Source organism: Dreissena polymorpha, chromosome 1 (genome assembly GCF_020536995.1).
Source record: "Dreissena polymorpha isolate Duluth1 chromosome 1, UMN_Dpol_1.0, whole genome shotgun sequence".
In the NCBI taxonomy this organism is placed as follows: Eukaryota; Metazoa; Mollusca; class Bivalvia; order Myida; family Dreissenidae; genus Dreissena; species Dreissena polymorpha.
The window spans coordinates 115,191,738-115,214,505 of record NC_068355.1 but is presented as its reverse complement, the minus strand read 5'-3'; the positions used below and the strand labels follow the sequence as shown (position 1 = coordinate 115,214,505).

The following is a 22,768-nucleotide window of genomic DNA, read 5'->3' as shown; positions in this document are numbered from 1 at the left end:
TGTGCCATGCTATCAAAACTAATAATCAGTCGCAGCAGTGACAGTAGAAACGAAAGAATCATATTCAGCAGCACCAGCTACATGAGCAAAAGAATAAAAAGCAGTTTCGGATGACAAAAGAGTCAAGTCTATTTGTTACATTATTATATTATATATTCCGATATCTTTCTGACAAAGCAAAAATACGTGTAGTGTGATGCAATCCGCTATTAATATACTCATCCAGTGTTCGTATTATTTTTAACGTACGTCGAGTTAAAATACATACGGAATATTACGCAAGTCAGTTGTTCCAAGAGTTTGTATCAGTCGAGTGGCTTGTGTGATGACGTATCACACGAGGGGCGGAGCCTCGAGTGTGATGCGAAATAGCACAAGCCACGAGACTGATACAAACTCTTGGAAAAATTGACTAGCGTAATATTCCTTTTATTGTATATACAACAACTCACGAAATCAGTTAACAATTGTTTTTTTTTGCTTTAACAAAGCTGACAAAACAATGACTAAAACGGTACGCCATAGTATATTTAAGACGCTTATGAATACAGTTTATGTAAATTAACGTGTAAACATTTGAACAGGAAAAATACAGGTTTCCGACACGCTTACCTTAATGTCATCGTTCATCCAATGTTTATAACAATTAAGTTGACAGCTTTAATCCAATGTTAATAACAAAAACGTTCAAATGATATGCACTTCAACTTCTATTCTTCCGTGTCTTTATCGAAACTTAGTTTAAACCACACTATTTTATTGCATTCCTTAGTTTTCCTATCGAAATTTACATTTATGCATGATAAACGCACACTCCAAAATACGTTTTGCACTCGTTCGATGTTTTAAAACAAATAGTTTACTGTTAAAAATACCACGTCCGACATGTTCTTAAATCCAAAGAGTTTAAATAAAACTATTGTGTTTCGTCACAAAAATGACGTCACAGGATGTAGTACGTAATATATTTCGTAATATAAAATAGGGGTGCGCGTAATGTGACGTCATTAAATGGGTCGAATAAAGTAGTCCGGCTAGTATGGTAATACGGAATCGGAAAACAGCGAGTAGTATAATACGTGATTTGTTTCAACGATTGATACAACCTGTATTTTGTTAAAAGCATTAAACAGGCATATACTAAAAGATGTTACACACATTTTTACATTAACTACAACAGATGTTTTTTTCTGCATAAAAATAGTATGCAAATAGCCTTGTGGTAAAATGTTCGCCACACAAATCTCGATTTTGCGGGTTCGAATCAAAATATGATTTTGTACGTTGGTTTTAACCAGCATTATTGGGTAGTTTATCATTTTACTGTAAATCAGTTAAACTGTGTGATGTGCTGGTTTACTTGTGTTTACTTTAAACAATTGCAAAAATATCTGACAAACAAATACTAAAATATACAAATAGGAAGTTTTTTCTATTGACGTTTGTAGTATCCGTTTCCGAAAATATGTTTTTAAATAATGATCATATTGTAGTTTCATAATTTTCTGTATCATTTAAATCATTAAAAATGTCAACAATTATATTTAAATTTGCGTCCGTATTCGTACCGTGACGATTCGTTCAACTGGCTATTAAAGCCAATCAATCACAGCACCAAAAAAAACATATATCAAGTATGATAAACAATGTTAAAAGCTAATCAATGACTGGTAATATTAAGACGCATACCATTTGTAAAATAATAATTCAGCCTAGCTTAAAGCATGTTTTAACATTTGAGGAAAACTAATTTTCTAGATAGATATCATCATGCACAATTCATATAAAGATGATTTAAATATGACTCTTAATATTCAAAAGGCATAGTGACAAGAACGTGCAATACAAGTGGTTATTATGACAACCCCGTGTACAACTGCACCAAGCAGGCTATTTATGCGTTATTAAACAAGGTAAGAACATAAGCGTTCTTTATTTATAGTGCTGACTACATGTTTATTTATCAGGTATTGTTACTTTTTGTTTATGCTCATTAGTAACAAAACGGCAAGGTAATACTTGTTTTGTTCCTTTTGAATGTGACCAACAAGTTCCTCTGTGTGTTTCAATAAAAAATGAGAACAATACGTGTCCACGTATATTGGTTTCATATTTAATACTCCACATACTTATCTTTTCAGGTTAAAAACAACGTGAGTGCAGACGATGTTAAAGAAACAATTAATGATTTGAGGAAAGAAATCCGCACCAGTCTACATGACAACAGGACGTCTGTGGAGAAGACGACACTTCATGTTGGTGATATTGAAACGGCGACAGAAATAATGAAAATTATTACTGATCATTTTGAAGCAAATTCCTCTGCCATTGAAAATGTGACAGATGTATGTCAACAATTTTAAAACTTTATAAATCTGAGAAACGAGTGTCTTGTTTTTTATATGATCAATCTTTGGTAAAGAAACTATTTTTATTGTTTTGATTATTTATAGGTGTAGTTACTTGTAATTTAAATTTATATTATTGCAGTCTTTCGTCGATGTTGTTGATAGTCTTATCAGCAATAGGACAACACATTCATGGGGCGCTCTAATGGACAAGGTTGCTTTAATTTGTTTTATTGATAATTGTTTTTATATTGAGTGTAAAATAATTATTTATACGGTTGAACAATGAATAATTATTTCATAGATTTGCGAATTATATATTTTACCTCTATACTCATTTTGCAGGGCGGAGCTGCCACGGTTATCAATGTACTGGATGAGTTTATATCGAAAGTTGCAAACAACAGTGATGTGTTAAAACAAAACCTGACTGTTGGAAAAGAAAACATTTGTAAGTTGCAAGAAGACAAAATACTTAAATTATAATGTAAATGCCCTTGTTATATTTAAATCTTAATTGTATGCATGTTATGTACATCACACATTGTATCCAGTTGAAAAACATGTGTGATACATCAATTAATTGTTTTTTGTGTGTGTGTTTGTTTTAGTTCTTGAAATAGGCTCTGTGGAGCAATGCTCAAAGATAAAGTTTCCAGATAGCGAGAAAAACGGAAATGTACCAGAGTGGGCTTTGACGCGACATGACACTGTTGAAGTTGCATGCCGTGGAAGTAACTTGTTTTGTTAAACCTTATGAACATCTAAAAAACACTAAAATTTAATATTTTGTGAGCATTAAGCAGATATAAAAGTAAATATAACACAATCATATCACAGTATCCTAAGTTAGTGCATATATGGCCTTCCTCTTGTACACTTCAGATTACAATTAAAGGTAATAAATACAATACAGCTAATAACTGTTATTTTCAGCTGGTGGATTGACGTTTAGTGGATCCCTCTTCAGGAATATGACGTCGATAATGTCATCAAAAACTAAAGACTCGATGTACGTACACAAGTTGTTCATATTGTTCGTTTTGCCATTGATCGACGTGCTATATATCAAACTCTACGTGGTGTAAATAACTATAAATATAGCTATGTTACAGGCATATGGAAATCAATGCCCCGGTTCTGGCATTCAGCGTGCACGATTCCATAACGGCTTCTGATGCACAGAACGTCACCTTAGTATTCGAATTATTTAATGTATGTAATCAAATCTTGTCTAACACACTTCAAACTTCTTGTCGTTTTGAAATGTTCAAACGTATATATCATGACTGTTTATACTGGGTTTATATTCTATTTTGCATTTCTTTAACAATTTAATCCACCTTATGTGCTATTTATTTCCACAGACAGACTTAGCAAAACCGTCTTGCAGCTTCTGGGAAAAGGGTTATTCAAGGTAACTCGTTAACTTAAAATTGTAACCATAAGTTCTATCGTTAGTTTAATGCACGATGCAAATAGCACTTCTTCGTTTTCTTTATAAAAAGCCATTGCATCCGCCATAAACGGTTTATATCTGAATGCAGTGGTGAAGGCTTCTGGTCTAGCGACGGATGCAAACTGGTCGAATTTAATCAACAGACTGGACGTGTAACCTGCTCATGCAATCATCTCACAAACTTTGCTGTTCTGATGAGTCCCGGCGTTACAGTAGAAAAGGTACACTTAAACAAGTGTCCTGCAAATACATCTTCTTGTCTTTAGAATTAAAAGTTTACGAGTATACAAATTAATGTTAAAAGTTTGGTTTGTACCATGTACCAAGTGAGAAGTTTCAGCAATCCGTTAACATAACAAACGAAGGCAAGCGAAAACTTTAAGGTTATAGAAATATACTTTTCTTTGCATTTGACTTTGTTTTTATGTTTTATTTCAGATCCATCATCAGGCTCTCAGTGCTATAACAGTGGTTGGATGTTGTCTGTCCCTGGCAGGTCTTGTAACAACGTCAGTAATTTACGTATACTGTTGGAGGTAAACACAATTATAACGCCGCTTTCAGTGTTGACGTTACACGTCTGAAGTATTAAGTCGCGTTATTGTTTTTTATTGACAGCGATCCTTTCGTTCAAGATTAATTATGCATAAAACATTAATTATGAGGTTAACGAACCTTCATTGACTAAGGTTAAGCAACATCAATATATCCTTTACACCCACCATCCAAACCATCTAGAATGTGATCTCAAATAAGTTTTAATATATCTTATAAAACATTTGCTCTAAATATATTTTATGTTAGGTTCATTGAATCTGGTCTTATAATTTCGTTCTTTACTCTTTGATTCGAGGATGGTTAAGTCAAACCGAGCAACCTTGCTGTTAAACCTGTGTGCAGCTCTGTTCGTTGCGTATCTAGCGTTCCTCATAGGAATTAAACGAACACAACCAATGGTATTGTATAAAAGGGTCATGACATCCATTTATAATAGTTGTATAACAATATCAACGTATACTTTGTAATTATCAAATGTACACATATTGCAAAATACAAAATTTAACTATTTTGAAAACTGCTCAAATATATCATTGCGATCAATGATGGTACAGTAAAACCGAGCAACCTTGCTGTTACAACTGTGTGCAGCTCTGTTCGTTGTGTATATATTCCGTATAGGAATTAAACACACACAACCGATGGTATTGTATGACATTGTAAAGTTGCATTTGAACGGCAGTGTATGATAATGTGTATCGTACTTGCTGTTGCATATTTATAAATATAGTATACATGTAAAAACAACAATAAAATAACCCTTTCTTAAACAGTGATTGTAAGGTGAAACATTCTTAATATTGTAGAAACTGTCTTCGGAAGCAATTAAATCAACAAGTCTATTGGAGATGAATTTGAAGATACTTAGCGCTTTTGAAAAACAATCGTGTGTCATTACAGCTTGCAAAACATGAGAATGTGTGTATCTGCTTTTAAGGGCGCTTGTACATTTACCGCCGTGTTGCTTCACTACGTGTATCTCGTGGTATTCTTCCTGATGTTGGCAGAAGGAGGCGTTATTGCGTTGATGGTGCTGAGCCCGCTCACCAAGAGGGACATTATCCCTTACTTCTTGACAGGGTCATATGGTTAGTAGTAGGGGTTTATACGATATACATTTGTATGATGTAGATGTTTGTTTCTGTTTACAGATAGGTATACAATTTGAATGAGTGTTATTAATAAAACAATCATCGACAAAAACACTTATTATTTAGAAATAATTTGATCAACGTTTCGACTCTACTGCCTTATAAAGTAAAATTGCGGAAATATATATGAATATTGATTGAATAATCATTTTTTTTATTTAAATCAAAATATTTACGCCTTAAAATAAGTCCTTGATTTGTTAGGTATTCCTGCCATTATTGTGGGTGTGTCCATGGTCGCGACACAGTTGGACGGTTACGGCAATGCACGATTGTGAGATATATTTTAGATATAAACCCAAGGACATAATTTATTGTATCTTTAACATTAATGCATGACGACAGTATACGTCAAATATTATTAACGTTAAGTTGTGTCCATCTAAAGACTATAGAGTAATATAAGGGATATGATAACAGATTTTTGCATTTTTGCAAATTTCTATAATATGTTTATACTACAAATGATCTAATATTTGCAAAATTCTAAAATAATATTGATAGCAAGCAATATAAGTTGATTACAAAGTTTGCCGTTAACGGGATATAAACCTGAAACCCTAGGAGTAAAAACACATGCTTTGTATATCACAAGCATGTTTCAAACTCTATATTTAAAATAAATGTGTTTTACAAATTATCGATGATACGCTTTACATATTCTAAATACACCGATTTTGATAGATAACTGTTTTGAAATGGAGCATTTTTTCTAATGCTAACTCAATATTGCTATTTTTCTGGTTTAATATAACGCATACATTTTTCAGATTCTGTGACATTTTAATGTCATTTTGCCAAGCTGTAAACCATTCCATTTAAGCTATTATAACCAATATTGTATATCTCGTACTGCAGCTGCTGGTTGTCCGTGGAGTCAGGTCTGTTTTGGGCATTTGCAGGACCGGTCCTTGCCATAGTTGTGGTGAGATTAGTTTTCCGTTATGTAGAATAGCAAACACGTTGACAATATGTTTTATATATCTTCTTTAAGTGTTTAAAGGGTTCATAAAATAGGAACGGTACATGTGGGCGGGATCCCTGTTGGGCGAATTTGGCATCAATGCTTTCAGACTGGCGCCCGGTTGGCCTAATAGATTAGCCGGAGCCATTCAATTTAATATGTTAATATACAAATATCCCGATGCAGATTGCAATAGAATTGACAAGCTTTTAAGGGCGTATTGTCGTGCGCAAGTACCAGATTTTTCTTTTCAAGGGAAAGGTCACACTTGTAGTACTGAGCCCTGTGACGTTCTTTCCGAAGCATATCTGCGTCCGCAATAGATTTGTTGTTGAACAGTTGTTTGGGAAAATAAAAGTATGTGGAAGGGGACGTGTTGCATCTCGTGCATGTCAATAGCAAGTTCGTAGGTCATATAGAAAAAAATCGGTTCCCAGTAATTTGATCTGAGAATGTGTTTAGTTCGACAGGAGTGCGAAACTCTTGTCGCGTCGCAAAAAAAAAAAAAACAATGAAACATTGACTTTTAGGTTCTTTAAGAGCAATTGTTTGTCCCGCAGGAATTGGTTTTCAAGTAACTTGCCAAAAGTGATTCGAATGTTGACATAATATGTCTTACGTCTGAAGACTAAAGTCAAGCACATATAATCCCCCTGCTTGAAGCATACCATTGTTAGGCATACGGAGTGTAAAATGCGATTAAAGCAGTTATCACCGTCATTACAGCCTGACATACATAAACAATATTTTAATGTGACCGAACATGTATTGAAAACTTAAATTACGAGCGCATCCGTCTAACATGTTCGATTTATTAAACTGTTCTGCAGACAAGACAGAAACTTGTTATACAATACCATTTCATTCAGAAAGATCTTATTGTCAACTTTGTTTATTTTATAGTGTGTATGTGACACATATCCTTTAATACATAAAGTACAATGAAAACGTATCGCTAGCTATTGTTAGGATTATATTATAAGAAAATGTATGTGTTGGGAATCAAACTTATCACATACAGTGCACGTATTAGTGAAATCTGCTTTCTTCATGTATAAGTACAATTTTACTGTTTCTGTTTTTGTTTGCAGACAAACCTGATTATCCTGGTGCTCGTGTTGAAACAATTATTCGGAGTTGCCGTATGTCAAAGTAAACAGACGCTGTAGAAAGTCAAGTAAGTAGAAATTGTAGTTGAACGTAGTTTAGTATTTCAAAGAATACCACAGTAGTGAAGTAGTAAGTAGTAGTAACGAATTAACGCCCTTAGTAGTAGTAGTTGAGTAGTAGTAGTAGCCAAATAAGAAGATTTAAGTTACACCGCTTTGCTACAGAACGAATAAATGCGTAGTATGTATTTAGGGCAGGAACTATCGCAACAGCTTTGGAAGTACAGTCTTGTAATACCCTTGCACATAAATGAGGTTCAAATTTATTTAAGATTACTTTTATAGATGTTCATCACAGGACCGGTGTGCGCAGTGTTTGTATTCTACTTCCTACTGGGCTCAACTGGTATTGGTTTTTTTGCAGTCAACAACACGATTTTTTTTAAGTAACGTTCGCCATCTTCAACAGGAATGCAGGGGAACAGTTGAACGTTTAATATCGCTTGCAGTTGATGCTTTTGCAAATGTGCTATGTAAAGAGCTTGGGTTATATGGTAATAAAAATATAATTTACTGAATAAAGGTAACTTACTTGTAAATTTACTTGCAACTGATTTTAAATATTAAAATGACTTAATATATAAATATTTAGCTCAACGTAATAGCTGCACTCAAAAATAAAGAAATACACAAAATAATCTTAAAAATGATATGATTTTCGTTGTCGTTAGAAAGAAGTGTTTTACAATGGTTTACAATGGATAACATTGTAATTTTTAGATTGAAAAATGGCGCATTGATGGAATATGAATCAACAGTGAAAGGAGTTGGCAAAATATGGTTAGATGAAGTAATTTGTACAGGGAGCGAATCGTCTATCGTTAATTGTACACACAATGATTGGGGTGGACATGACTGTTCTCACAGCGAAGATGTTGGCGTAGAGTGTTATGTAAATGGTAAACGTAACATCTGCTTCACTGTAGATGCAATTTAAATTCAGTTGTTAAGACATAATGATTACCCTATTGATGCCCCTGCATTGAAATTGTTATCATTAAAGGAATGTCAAAGTACAATGTCTTTTCGATATACTATTTTATTATATTTTCAATATATATTTTCAATAAATATTTTCGATAGGTTAACATGTACTAGCCATTAAATTTATCAGCATACGTACACACTATTTAAATCAAACATTTAAGATTGTGTTCTACATCCGGAAATTGTCAACAGAAAAAACAAAAGTGGGACCTTGACATTGTACGGTTCTGTCGTGAAAGTTTCATGCAACCCTGGATACAGGGCCTCACAGAACTTGACATTAAACAATATGAGATGCATGCCAAACGGCGAATGGGAGACAATCCGGTGTGAGAAGACGTGTAAGTATACTAATTTATTTAACATGGGCATTTGGATATCAGATAATTTGTGAATCCCATAATTATGTTTCTAGTGAAACGTTAAGACATTTCAATCGGTAACACGTCATGCATTTGTTACATAAATCAAATATATCTGTAAGAAAACGCTTATTTAAAATAAAATAGTTTATCAATGAGGGCGGCGTTTTCTCACTAGCCGAAGGGACATTATTTTTTCCGATTCAATTCTATGTTTCCTCAACAAATAGTATTTATTAATCGTCCCTTGATTAGCTCACTATTAACACAGTATTATATGGCTATGATTTATTACAGATATGTTGTGGTAAAGGAAGTAATTTGCAGTAATGTCTACACAATGCGACCTGTTAAGTTTCAGTAAAACTACTTTGTTTTTAAAGGACGGGGAGGGGGAGGTAGTCGCAGAAAGTAATACAATGTTGAATATATATATAACGTGTGCAGCATTCACAACCCGGAGGCATAGGATTGTCTTAAAACATTGTATACTTTAAGTCGGTTCAATCAGTTTGGTACGTGTGGTTTTCCATACGAATACCTTTACTGGACAGTATTCCGACTGATTCATTCACAAAGGAAGAAAAACTATACACTGTTCAAATATGCAACCAAAACACATGCACACATGTACCGCTCAGTAATAGTGGGTTTAGGAATTTACCCAATGTTAAAATCAGAGCGGGTCAAGTCCAAAATATTGAATAGTGTATAAGGCTTAGTAAAAATTTATCAAACGGTAAATTTGAAAGTCAAGATATTTCATATACTTTACTTACCATTCATAACAACAGTACTCGGTGAATGTCTAACTATCAACATTTAAACAGATCTTTTTTTATGTCGACTGAACTGTATATTAATCCGTTATTAAACATTATAATGAGTGTTGTAATTATATAGCTGATAAATCGTACTGTGGTAGTCTTTTTTTATACATGAAGTGCTAAATACGGCAAGCACATAATGTGAGTCTAATACGATATTTAATATGTTTGAAGTACTCAAATCTGTTAACCTAAATGTTCATATATCATTATTCTTACAAATTAATTCCGGCGCCTCCTAATTTCAAAACTATATACAAAAATAAAGCCTCATATCAGTCAAGTTTTGTTTGACAATACTTATTTTGAATTAATTAGGTTTTTTTCGCCACATTCTCATAATAAAATTCAATGCATAATGAAGTTAACTAAACACACGTACCCAAGAAACATAAAAACTTAAACCACTTACACTTTGTAAATATTTTTTCACTTATATTTATTTTGTTTAGATGAGCAAACGTTTGATTATTATATTGACCCCACATCCTATGCGGATCCTGTACAATGCCATTCGAGCATTGATTTTGACGGTTTTGTTTGGCCATCAGTTGATGCGGGGAACATTGTAAATAAAAATTGCTCGGACGGATACTCTGGTAACTTATTTCTTTTCATAATTAGCATATTCGGCACCTTCGTCGTTATTATGTTTATTGTCTTAAGTAGAAGCAATTGCAACATCCCTTTATCTTTATCTTTTTCGTCACCATAGTTTCGTGTGCCATGCTATCAAAACTAATAATCAGTCGCAGCAGTGACAGTAGAAACGAAAGAATCATATTCAGCAGCACCAGCTACATGAGCAAAAGAATAAAAAGCAGTTTCGGATGACAAAAGAGTCAAGTCTATTTGTTACATTATTATATTATATATTCCGATATCTTTCTGACAAAGCAAAAATACGTGTAGTGTGATGCAATCCGCTATTAATATACTCATCCAGTGTTCGTATTATTTTTAACGTACGTCGAGTTAAAATACATACGGAATATTACGCAAGTCAGTTGTTCCAAGAGTTTGTATCAGTCGAGTGGCTTGTGTGATGACGTATCACACGAGGGGCGGAGCCTCGAGTGTGATGCGAAATAGCACAAGCCACGAGACTGATACAAACTCTTGGAAAAATTGACTAGCGTAATATTCCTTTTATTGTATATACAACAACTCACGAAATCAGTTAACAATTGTTTTTTTTTGCTTTAACAAAGCTGACAAAACAATGACTAAAACGGTACGCCATAGTATATTTAAGACGCTTATGAATACAGTTTATGTAAATTAACGTGTAAACATTTGAACAGGAAAAATACAGGTTTCCGACACGCTTACCTTAATGTCATCGTTCATCCAATGTTTATAACAATTAAGTTGACAGCTTTAATCCAATGTTAATAACAAAAACGTTCAAATGATATGCACTTCAACTTCTATTCTTCCGTGTCTTTATCGAAACTTAGTTTAAACCACACTATTTTATTGCATTCCTTAGTTTTCCTATCGAAATTTACATTTATGCATGATAAACGCACACTCCAAAATACGTTTTGCACTCGTTCGATGTTTTAAACAAATAGTTTACTGTTAAAAATACCACGTCCGACATGTTCTTAAATCCAAAGAGTTTAAATAAAACTATTGTGTTTCGTCACAAAAATGACGTCACAGGATGTAGTACGTAATATATTTCGTAATATAAAATAGGGGTGCGCGTAATGTGACGTCATTAAATGGGTCGAATAAAGTAGTCCGGCTAGTATGGTAATACGGAATCGGAAAACAGCGAGTAGTATAATACGTGATTTGTTTCAACGATTGATACAACCTGTATTTTGTTAAAAGCATTAAACAGGCATATACTAAAAGATGTTACACACATTTTTACATTAACTACAACAGATGTTTTTTTCTGCATAAAAATAGTATGCAAATAGCCTTGTGGTAAAATGTTCGCCACACAAATCTCGATTTTGCGGGTTCGAATCAAAATATGATTTTGTACGTTGGTTTTAACCAGCATTATTGGGTAGTTTATCATTTTACTGTAAATCAGTTAAACTGTGTGATGTGCTGGTTTACTTGTGTTTACTTTAAACAATTGCAAAAATATCTGACAAACAAATACTAAAATATACAAATAGGAAGTTTTTTCTATTGACGTTTGTAGTATCCGTTTCCGAAAATATGTTTTTAAATAATGATCATATTGTAGTTTCATAATTTTCTGTATCATTTAAATCATTAAAAATGTCAACAATTATATTTAAATTTGCGTCCGTATTCGTACCGTGACGATTCGTTCAACTGGCTATTAAAGCCAATCAATCACAGCACCAAAAAAAACATATATCAAGTATGATAAACAATGTTAAAAGCTAATCAATGACTGGTAATATTAAGACGCATACCATTTGTAAAATAATAATTCAGCCTAGCTTAAAGCATGTTTTAACATTTGAGGAAAACTAATTTTCTAGATAGATATCATCATGCACAATTCATATAAAGATGATTTAAATATGACTCTTAATATTCAAAAGGCATAGTGACAAGAACGTGCAATACAAGTGGTTATTATGACAACCCCGTGTACAACTGCACCAAGCAGGCTATTTATGCGTTATTAAACAAGGTAAGAACATAAGCGTTCTTTATTTATAGTGCTGACTACATGTTTATTTATCAGGTATTGTTACTTTTTGTTTATGCTCATTAGTAACAAAACGGCAAGGTAATACTTGTTTTGTTCCTTTTGAATGTGACCAACAAGTTCCTCTGTGTGTTTCAATAAAAAATGAGAACAATACGTGTCCACGTATATTGGTTTCATATTTAATACTCCACATACTTATCTTTTCAGGTTAAAAACAACGTGAGTGCAGACGATGTTAAAGAAACAATTAATGATTTGAGGAAAGAAATCCGCACCAGTCTACATGACAACAGGACGTCTGTGGAGAAGACGACACTTCATGTTGGTGATATTGAAACGGCGACAGAAATAATGAAAATTATTACTGATCATTTTGAAGCAAATTCCTCTGCCATTGAAAATGTGACAGATGTATGTCAACAATTTTAAAACTTTATAAATCTGAGAAACGAGTGTCTTGTTTTTTATATGATCAATCTTTGGTAAAGAAACTATTTTTATTGTTTTGATTATTTATAGGTGTAGTTACTTGTAATTTAAATTTATATTATTGCAGTCTTTCGTCGATGTTGTTGATAGTCTTATCAGCAATAGGACAACACATTCATGGGGCGCTCTAATGGACAAGGTTGCTTTAATTTGTTTTATTGATAATTGTTTTTATATTGAGTGTAAAATAATTATTTATACGGTTGAACAATGAATAATTATTTCATAGATTTGCGAATTATATATTTTACCTCTATACTCATTTTGCAGGGCGGAGCTGCCACGGTTATCAATGTACTGGATGAGTTTATATCGAAAGTTGCAAACAACAGTGATGTGTTAAAACAAAACCTGACTGTTGGAAAAGAAAACATTTGTAAGTTGCAAGAAGACAAAATACTTAAATTATAATGTAAATGCCCTTGTTATATTTAAATCTTAATTGTATGCATGTTATGTACATCACACATTGTATCCAGTTGAAAAACATGTGTGATACATCAATTAATTGTTTTTTGTGTGTGTGTTTGTTTTAGTTCTTGAAATAGGCTCTGTGGAGCAATGCTCAAAGATAAAGTTTCCAGATAGCGAGAAAAACGGAAATGTACCAGAGTGGGCTTTGACGCGACATGACACTGTTGAAGTTGCATGCCGTGGAAGTAACTTGTTTTGTTAAACCTTATGAACATCTAAAAAACACTAAAATTTAATATTTTGTGAGCATTAAGCAGATATAAAAGTAAATATAACACAATCATATCACAGTATCCTAAGTTAGTGCATATATGGCCTTCCTCTTGTACACTTCAGATTACAATTAAAGGTAATAAATACAATACAGCTAATAACTGTTATTTTCAGCTGGTGGATTGACGTTTAGTGGATCCCTCTTCAGGAATATGACGTCGATAATGTCATCAAAAACTAAAGACTCGATGTACGTACACAAGTTGTTCATATTGTTCGTTTTGCCATTGATCGACGTGCTATATATCAAACTCTACGTGGTGTAAATAACTATAAATATAGCTATGTTACAGGCATATGGAAATCAATGCCCCGGTTCTGGCATTCAGCGTGCACGATTCCATAACGGCTTCTGATGCACAGAACGTCACCTTAGTATTCGAATTATTTAATGTATGTAATCAAATCTTGTCTAACACACTTCAAACTTCTTGTCGTTTTGAAATGTTCAAACGTATATATCATGACTGTTTATACTGGGTTTATATTCTATTTTGCATTTCTTTAACAATTTAATCCACCTTATGTGCTATTTATTTCCACAGACAGACTTAGCAAAACCGTCTTGCAGCTTCTGGGAAAAGGGTTATTCAAGGTAACTCGTTAACTTAAAATTGTAACCATAAGTTCTATCGTTAGTTTAATGCACGATGCAAATAGCACTTCTTCGTTTTCTTTATAAAAAGCCATTGCATCCGCCATAAACGGTTTATATCTGAATGCAGTGGTGAAGGCTTCTGGTCTAGCGACGGATGCAAACTGGTCGAATTTAATCAACAGACTGGACGTGTAACCTGCTCATGCAATCATCTCACAAACTTTGCTGTTCTGATGAGTCCCGGCGTTACAGTAGAAAAGGTACACTTAAACAAGTGTCCTGCAAATACATCTTCTTGTCTTTAGAATTAAAAGTTTACGAGTATACAAATTAATGTTAAAAGTTTGGTTTGTACCATGTACCAAGTGAGAAGTTTCAGCAATCCGTTAACATAACAAACGAAGGCAAGCGAAAACTTTAAGGTTATAGAAATATACTTTTCTTTGCATTTGACTTTGTTTTTATGTTTTATTTCAGATCCATCATCAGGCTCTCAGTGCTATAACAGTGGTTGGATGTTGTCTGTCCCTGGCAGGTCTTGTAACAACGTCAGTAATTTACGTATACTGTTGGAGGTAAACACAATTATAACGCCGCTTTCAGTGTTGACGTTACACGTCTGAAGTATTAAGTCGCGTTATTGTTTTTTATTGACAGCGATCCTTTCGTTCAAGATTAATTATGCATAAAACATTAATTATGAGGTTAACGAACCTTCATTGACTAAGGTTAAGCAACATCAATATATCCTTTACACCCACCATCCAAACCATCTAGAATGTGATCTCAAATAAGTTTTAATATATCTTATAAAACATTTGCTCTAAATATATTTTATGTTAGGTTCATTGAATCTGGTCTTATAATTTCGTTCTTTACTCTTTGATTCGAGGATGGTTAAGTCAAACCGAGCAACCTTGCTGTTAAACCTGTGTGCAGCTCTGTTCGTTGCGTATCTAGCGTTCCTCATAGGAATTAAACGAACACAACCAATGGTATTGTATAAAAGGGTCATGACATCCATTTATAATAGTTGTATAACAATATCAACGTATACTTTGTAATTATCAAATGTACACATATTGCAAAATACAAAATTTAACTATTTTGAAAACTGCTCAAATATATCATTGCGATCAATGATGGTACAGTAAAACCGAGCAACCTTGCTGTTACAACTGTGTGCAGCTCTGTTCGTTGTGTATATATTCCGTATAGGAATTAAACACACACAACCGATGGTATTGTATGACATTGTAAAGTTGCATTTGAACGGCAGTGTATGATAATGTGTATCGTACTTGCTGTTGCATATTTATAAATATAGTATACATGTAAAAACAACAATAAAATAACCCTTTCTTAAACAGTGATTGTAAGGTGAAACATTCTTAATATTGTAGAAACTGTCTTCGGAAGCAATTAAATCAACAAGTCTATTGGAGATGAATTTGAAGATACTTAGCGCTTTTGAAAAACAATCGTGTGTCATTACAGCTTGCAAAACATGAGAATGTGTGTATCTGCTTTTAAGGGCGCTTGTACATTTACCGCCGTGTTGCTTCACTACGTGTATCTCGTGGTATTCTTCCTGATGTTGGCAGAAGGAGGCGTTATTGCGTTGATGGTGCTGAGCCCGCTCACCAAGAGGGACATTATCCCTTACTTCTTGACAGGGTCATATGGTTAGTAGTAGGGGTTTATACGATATACATTTGTATGATGTAGATGTTTGTTTCTGTTTACAGATAGGTATACAATTTGAATGAGTGTTATTAATAAAACAATCATCGACAAAAACACTTATTATTTAGAAATAATTTGATCAACGTTTCGACTCTACTGCCTTATAAAGTAAAATTGCGGAAATATATATGAATATTGATTGAATAATCATTTTTTTATTTAAATCAAAATATTTACGCCTTAAAATAAGTCCTTGATTTGTTAGGTATTCCTGCCATTATTGTGGGTGTGTCCATGGTCGCGACACAGTTGGACGGTTACGGCAATGCACGATTGTGAGATATATTTTAGATATAAACCCAAGGACATAATTTATTGTATCTTTAACATTAATGCATGACGACAGTATACGTCAAATATTATTAACGTTAAGTTGTGTCCATCTAAAGACTATAGAGTAATATAAGGGATATGATAACAGATTTTTGCATTTTTGCAAATTTCTATAATATGTTTATACTACAAATGATCTAATATTTGCAAAATTCTAAAATAATATTGATAGCAAGCAATATAAGTTGATTACAAAGTTTGCCGTTAACGGGATATAAACCTGAAACCCTAGGAGTAAAAACACATGCTTTGTATATCACAAGCATGTTTCAAACTCTATATTTAAAATAAATGTGTTTTACAAATTATCGATGATACGCTTTACATATTCTAAATACACCGATTTTGATAGATAACTGTTTTGAAATGGAGCATTTTTTCTAATGCTAACTCAATATTGCTATTTTTCTGGTTTAATATAACGCATACATTTTTCAGATTCTGTGACATTTTAATGTCATTTTGCCAAGCTGTAAACCATTCCATTTAAGCTATTATAACCAATATTGTATATCTCGTACTGCAGCTGCTGGTTGTCCGTGGAGTCAGGTCTGTTTTGGGCATTTGCAGGACCGGTCCTTGCCATAGTTGTGGTGAGATTAGTTTTCCGTTATGTAGAATAGCAAACACGTTGACAATATGTTTTATATATCTTCTTTAAGTGTTTAAAGGGTTCATAAAATAGGAACGGTACATGTGGGCGGGATCCCTGTTGGGCGAATTTGGCATCAATGCTTTCAGACTGGCGCCCGGTTGGCCTAATAGATTAGCCGGAGCCATTCAATTTAATATGTTAATATACAAATATCCCGATGCAGATTGCAATAGAATTGACAAGCTTTTAAGGGCGTATTGTCGTGCGCAAGTACCAGATTTTTCTTTTCAAGGGAAAGGTCACACTTGTAGTACTGAGCCCTGTGACGTTCTTTCCGAAGCATATCTGCGTCCGCAATAGATTTGTTGTTGAACAGTTGTTTGGGAAAATAAAAGTATGTGGAAGGGGACGTGTTGCATCTCGTGCATGTCAATAGCAAGTTCGTAGGTCATATAGAAAAAAATCGGTTCCCAGTAATTTGATCTGAGAATGTGTTTAGTTCGACAGGAGTGCGAAACTCTTGTCGCGTCGCAAAAAAAAAAAAACAATGAAACATTGACTTTTAGGTTCTTTAAGAGCAATTGTTTGTCCCGCAGGAATTGGTTTTCAAGTAACTTGCCAAAAGTGATTCGAATGTTGACATAATATGTCTTACGTCTGAAGACTAAAGTCAAGCACATATAATCCCCCTGCTTGAAGCATACCATTGTTAGGCATACGGAGTGTAAAATGCGATTAAAGCAGTTATCACCGTCATTACAGCCTGACATACATAAACAATATTTTAATGTGACCGAACATGTATTGAAAACTTAAATTACGAGCGCATCCGTCTAACATGTTCGATTTATTAAACTGTTCTGCAGACAAGACAGAAACTTGTTATACAATACCATTTCATTCAGAAAGATCTTATTGTCAACTTTGTTTATTTTATAGTGTGTATGTGACACATATCCTTTAATACATAAAGTACAATGAAAACGTATCGCTAGCTATTGTTAGGATTATATTATAAGAAAATGTATGTGTTGGGAATCAAACTTATCACATTACAGTGCACGTATTAGTGAAATCTGCTTTCTTCATGTATAAGTACAATTTTACTGTTTTCTGTTTTTGTTTGCAGACAAACCTGATTATCCTGGTGCTCGTGTTGAAACAATTATTCGGAGTTGCCGCTATGTCAAAGAAAACAGACGCTGAGAAAGTCAAGTAAGTGAAATTGTCTTTGAACGAGTTTTCGATTTCAAAGAATACCACATGTGAACAATAACTATTCTAACGAATTAACGCCCTTACTAGTCTAGTTGATAGTATACTGCCAAATAAGATGATTTAAGTTACACCGCTTTGCTACAGAACGAATAAATGCGTAGTATGTATTTAATGGCACGAACTATCGCAACAGCTTTGACTCACAGTCTCGTAATACCCTTGCACATAAATGAGGTTCACTTATTTAAGCTCACTTTTATATATGTATCATCACAGGACCGGTGTGCGCAGTGTTTGTATTCTACTTCCCGTGCTGGGCCTCACCTGGGTGTTCGGTATTTTTGCAGTCAACAAGGACACGCTCGTCTTCCAGTATTTGTTCGCCATCTTCAACAGCCTGCAGGTAACAATTCAACGTTTAATATCGCTTGCAGTTGATGGCATTGAACAACAACACGATCAAAAGATAAAAGCAACAACTATGATAGCTTAGCGTTTAATCTATCTGGACATTTATTACAAACACACGCGAATACTTATCAACACATGTCAGAGTTTCGGCTTATTTTCATAGTGTCGCATGTGTAGTGCTTATAAGAAATGGAAACGTATGCATGCAATATTATATAATAAAATAAATGTCATATATAAGTTTGTTTACTCTTGATAGATATTTTTAATCAATATGAAGCAAACCTAAACAAAATAGGATAATTGTCAAACTTATTTTAACTTACAAAGAAACTCTCTTTTGTGTTACAGGGATTCCTGATATTTCTGGTACAATGCGTGTTTGACAGAAAAGTTAGTATTAATCAGTAGTACTGTAGTACTGTAATGTTATTGGGAACATGAACGCCTAAAAGGGATCTTCAAAGAAGTCAATGTTTTTGATGGTCATTTAGTGGCCTTTAGACGCTACATATAACGCATTACAATTTTACCACGCAGGTTTCGGATATTATGACGATATTTTAAATGTTTGACTAGAAATGCATGTGTTTATTCCAAATAATTAATGAAACGCGTTTCAAACGCATTATCAGTTAACCAATTTAGATAAAAGATCATTAAAATAAAACCCGAGTTTTTTTTCCAAACATTTTTCAGGACATTGATTCTTCGCCGGTTGAAGCATAATATAAAATTGTTTTACATATCTATGACATTTTGTTTTATTGTCATTTTGCTAAACTGTAAACACTTAACTTTAAACTCAAATACGGAGATGCACATTGCAACGAACCCGGATGAGTGTTTCATATTTAATAAACCCACTGTCTCATTGAAAGGTACGCGACGCTCTCCGCCAGAGGAAGTTACCATGGTTCACATCTACCGATGTTCGTACCGGAGACACAGGGATGAGGTCTACGCAGGTGCGAGCATAATATATATGACGTTAACTACTACATCCAACTAACCCTGGTCCAATCATTTAACGTGTTAACTGATATTGAGGCGCTAGGTTGACATAAGTTTGTTTGTTAATAAATTTCCCAGGGTAACGATTTCTTACACTTATTTTGTTTTTGTAAAATAAGCAGTCGATGACATAATGGAAACAAACGGTTATCACTCTGTCTAGTTGCAAAGTAACGCACACATGTAGACATAATATTTAGTTTAAATTATATTACAAAACATATGTACGATTGGTTATCATTTTTAATTTTAGAAATCTACTTAACAAGGTGTCAGTGTGTCCACATAGAAACGAGAGTCAATAAGAGGTCAAAGTACAAGGCGGCTCTACTCATATGATTGCTTTCATAAGTGTTGTATTCGTGATCATTGGGTTCTATCATAATGGCAAACCTTATTCAATTATGTAGGACCGCTTTTAATATATTTTTTTATATTATAGTGAGATCAATTTATGGAGTTTGAACAGTTTGAAAAGTAGCGAATATTTAGTGCAAAGACATATTTATTTTTTTCTATTTTTGTTGTTGTAATTTATACTAAATATTTTACCGCTTTTAAAGAGCTTTTCAATACAGCATTTTGTTTTATTTATGATATAATTTTGAAAAAAAAACGACAAAGGACATGGACTTGTATTATAACAATCTGGTCTATATCAGTTCTTTGTTGACTGAGTTTGATAGTAGAGTTTGCAATGGAAGTTTGATCGTTGAATTTTACTATACTTGCAAATCAGTTGTCTAGTAGATTACCACAACCGTTTTTTGCTTACACAAAAAACTGATGCAATGTGTATCCTCGTCAAATAGATATTAGGATTGTAACGTCTTTACAAAAAGTATGTTTGTGTTTTATTTTGCTATATATAGTATTTGTGTAAAGGCATATATAATTCCTTTTTTTTTGTTTTTTTTTTAATTAATTATAAATATGAATATTAATATGTATCTTTCTGTTTCTATTACATGCATTCTTATATTTAATTAATTTAATATTTTCTTATGGTTAATAAAGATAAAACATTTTCAGGATTTATATATTTCGTGATTTTCAACTACTTTTAAACGCTTTTTTAAAATTATATCTTTACCATTCAGATATGTTAACATATGTCTTGCGGTTTTCTCATCTAAACTCATCTGAACACCTGATCTGTAAAACACTATTATGACTATAACTATGATTATGAATATTATGATAATAATGATTATTATTATAATTATTATTATTATTATGATAATAATAATAATAATAATAATAATAATTATTATTATTATTATTATTATTTATATATATTTTTTTGTTATTTTTTCCCATTAAAAAAGTAAGTTTTTGCTCCCGTTTTAGAATATGATAAAAACATGGGAAAAATAACCCATGTGAAAAATCCCATCTTACTTTTTTAGGAATTAAAGGCATTAAAATCCAGTCAGTTAGTATTGCTAACGAACTGAATAAGTCTCTAAAATAAGAGAAAGTACATTTGTTCTTACTTTAAGTATGGGCTTTTCTAATATCATTAAAACATATACACGATAATTAAGTCCTAAAATTTTGTTTGAGTACTTTATCATTTCAAAATTCTTATGGGATTAATTTCTCATCTGTAAAAATAGTGAAAATGTCCATTGAAAAACTTCCCATGGGAAATAAAAAAAAAACATAGTAAAGTAGTCTTGATTAAAAATAATAAATGAACGAAATGCAAATTATATTTAAAACCATTACTTAAGGATAAGTAATGAGCATTTAATCGCATAATCAAACTTGAAGAGGCATTTCTAAAAGGTACTTCCATTTTCGAAGTTAAGGTTTCGAAAAGTGTTTGTCCGATTTTCGTTCATTAAGAAAAAATATTATTGCAGATTTATCAAGATTAACTTCCATCGGAGATTGCATGTGTAATAAAAATGCCTATACCACATTTTCACGTACATGCGAAGATAACACATCAATAAAAAGTATACCGCAACTTTTTTTTTCTCCCTGTGCCAAGGAAGCCAACTAATTACAATGTTATAACCGTTTTTTGTTATCATAATTAGACATGTATATATTGTTATGGAAGACACGACTTCAAATAACTATATATACTGCTTCCAACTGTCACCGGAGTTGCCTGATTCATATCCGGACATGTGGTTGGCGTTTCCGTGATTTACATGTTCAACAATCTTTTTTCTTAAATTTTGTAAATGGTAATTTTCTTTAAATATGATGTGGATATTGGCTTTTTCCGTCATCTGTACATTTATGAAAATAATCCTTCACATACAGCGTGTATTTTTGTTGCATACACATCTTAAACGTAGAATCTTGTGTTATCATTTATTCGCGGCGCTATATAGGATTGAAACAAAATGTGGGCGTCGTATATTTTACTTACCATGTTATATTACTAGCTTGCATTTACCATGTCACTGTATATAGGATCTGGCACGAGTTGTCGTAGAATACCATATTTTATTAAACGAGTTCAGGAATTTTGTTAGTAAGCGAGCCTTTGGCGAACTTACTAACGAATTTCGTGGACGAGCTTATAAAATATGGTATGCTATGACAACAAGTGTCAGATCTTTTTTATCACATGCTCCGGTGAAACCGGTAGGGGACAAAAAAACAAGCACACGGAGCCTAGTGCGTCCTTTTAATCCAAAAGAGTTCATTGGATTCTCTCAATGCTGTATTATATAAAAACGCCTCCGTAAAGACTTCAAACATACGTGATAGGAGTATGGACTGATGTGAAATCATGTCTGTCAATTTGATGAATTGCCTTTCATACCCGCATGTTTCACACATTTGTTTCGCTTTGAAGTTATGTAATCAAGCTGTTGTTCATATAAAGAAGCACCTTCAAAATAATTGTTGAGAACAGCATTGTTTCAGTCATAAATCGTGGGTCAAATCAATATTAACATTTTTTGCTATTGAAAAACTCTTCAGAAAGCAAGATAATAAATGATTAAATAACCGAATAATATCAAACAATAAACACAATATAAAAGACATTTACTCATAGTTATGAGTAAATTTATTATTCTCTATTCTCAAAATACTATTAAAATCTCATTATCTTTATAACCCATATCATCATCATTATCATTATCATACAAATAATAAACCAAAGACAAAA

At 33.0% G+C, this 22,768-nt stretch overlaps 1 protein-coding gene across 27 annotated transcripts in view; it reads left to right on the top strand.

Annotated features, from left to right (window-relative positions):
- Positions 1-20,656, top strand: part of LOC127845801 (adhesion G protein-coupled receptor B3-like) — a 37,673-nt gene extending 17,017 nt beyond the window's left edge. For 2 of the 27 annotated variants that reach the window (XM_052377089.1, XM_052377055.1), the window contains 19 exons: positions 12,366-12,457; positions 12,686-12,889; positions 13,035-13,106; positions 13,238-13,343; positions 13,504-13,626; positions 13,829-13,904; positions 14,008-14,107; positions 14,260-14,309; positions 14,440-14,572; positions 14,790-14,887; positions 15,205-15,307; positions 15,847-15,997; positions 16,264-16,333; positions 16,918-16,984; positions 18,116-18,201; positions 18,481-18,607; positions 18,967-19,008; positions 19,497-19,583; positions 19,883-20,656. In XM_052377089.1, the coding sequence (XP_052233049.1) occupies positions 12,366-12,457; positions 12,686-12,889; positions 13,035-13,106; positions 13,238-13,343; positions 13,504-13,626; positions 13,829-13,904; positions 14,008-14,107; positions 14,260-14,309; positions 14,440-14,572; positions 14,790-14,887; positions 15,205-15,307; positions 15,847-15,997; positions 16,264-16,333; positions 16,918-16,984; positions 18,116-18,201; positions 18,481-18,607; positions 18,967-19,008; positions 19,497-19,583; positions 19,883-19,894 (1,799 nt within the window). In that variant the 3' untranslated portion in view covers positions 19,895-20,656. Of the gene's footprint in view, positions 1-1,821; positions 1,914-2,141; positions 2,346-2,490; positions 2,563-2,693; positions 2,800-2,959; positions 3,083-3,284; positions 3,361-3,463; positions 3,564-3,715; positions 3,766-3,895; positions 4,029-4,245; positions 4,344-4,660; positions 4,764-5,302; positions 5,454-5,720; positions 5,791-6,374; positions 6,442-8,369; positions 8,549-8,797; positions 8,978-10,277; positions 10,425-12,365; positions 12,458-12,685; positions 12,890-13,034; positions 13,107-13,237; positions 13,344-13,503; positions 13,627-13,828; positions 13,905-14,007; positions 14,108-14,259; positions 14,310-14,439; positions 14,573-14,789; positions 14,888-15,204; positions 15,308-15,846; positions 15,998-16,263; positions 16,334-16,917; positions 16,985-18,115; positions 18,202-18,480; positions 18,608-18,966; positions 19,009-19,496; positions 19,584-19,882 lie in introns of those variants that run through there. The other 25 variants (XM_052377095.1, XM_052377051.1, XM_052377083.1 and 22 more) reach the window with 23 other exon arrangements.
- The last annotated feature ends 2,112 nt before the right edge of the window (positions 20,657-22,768 follow it).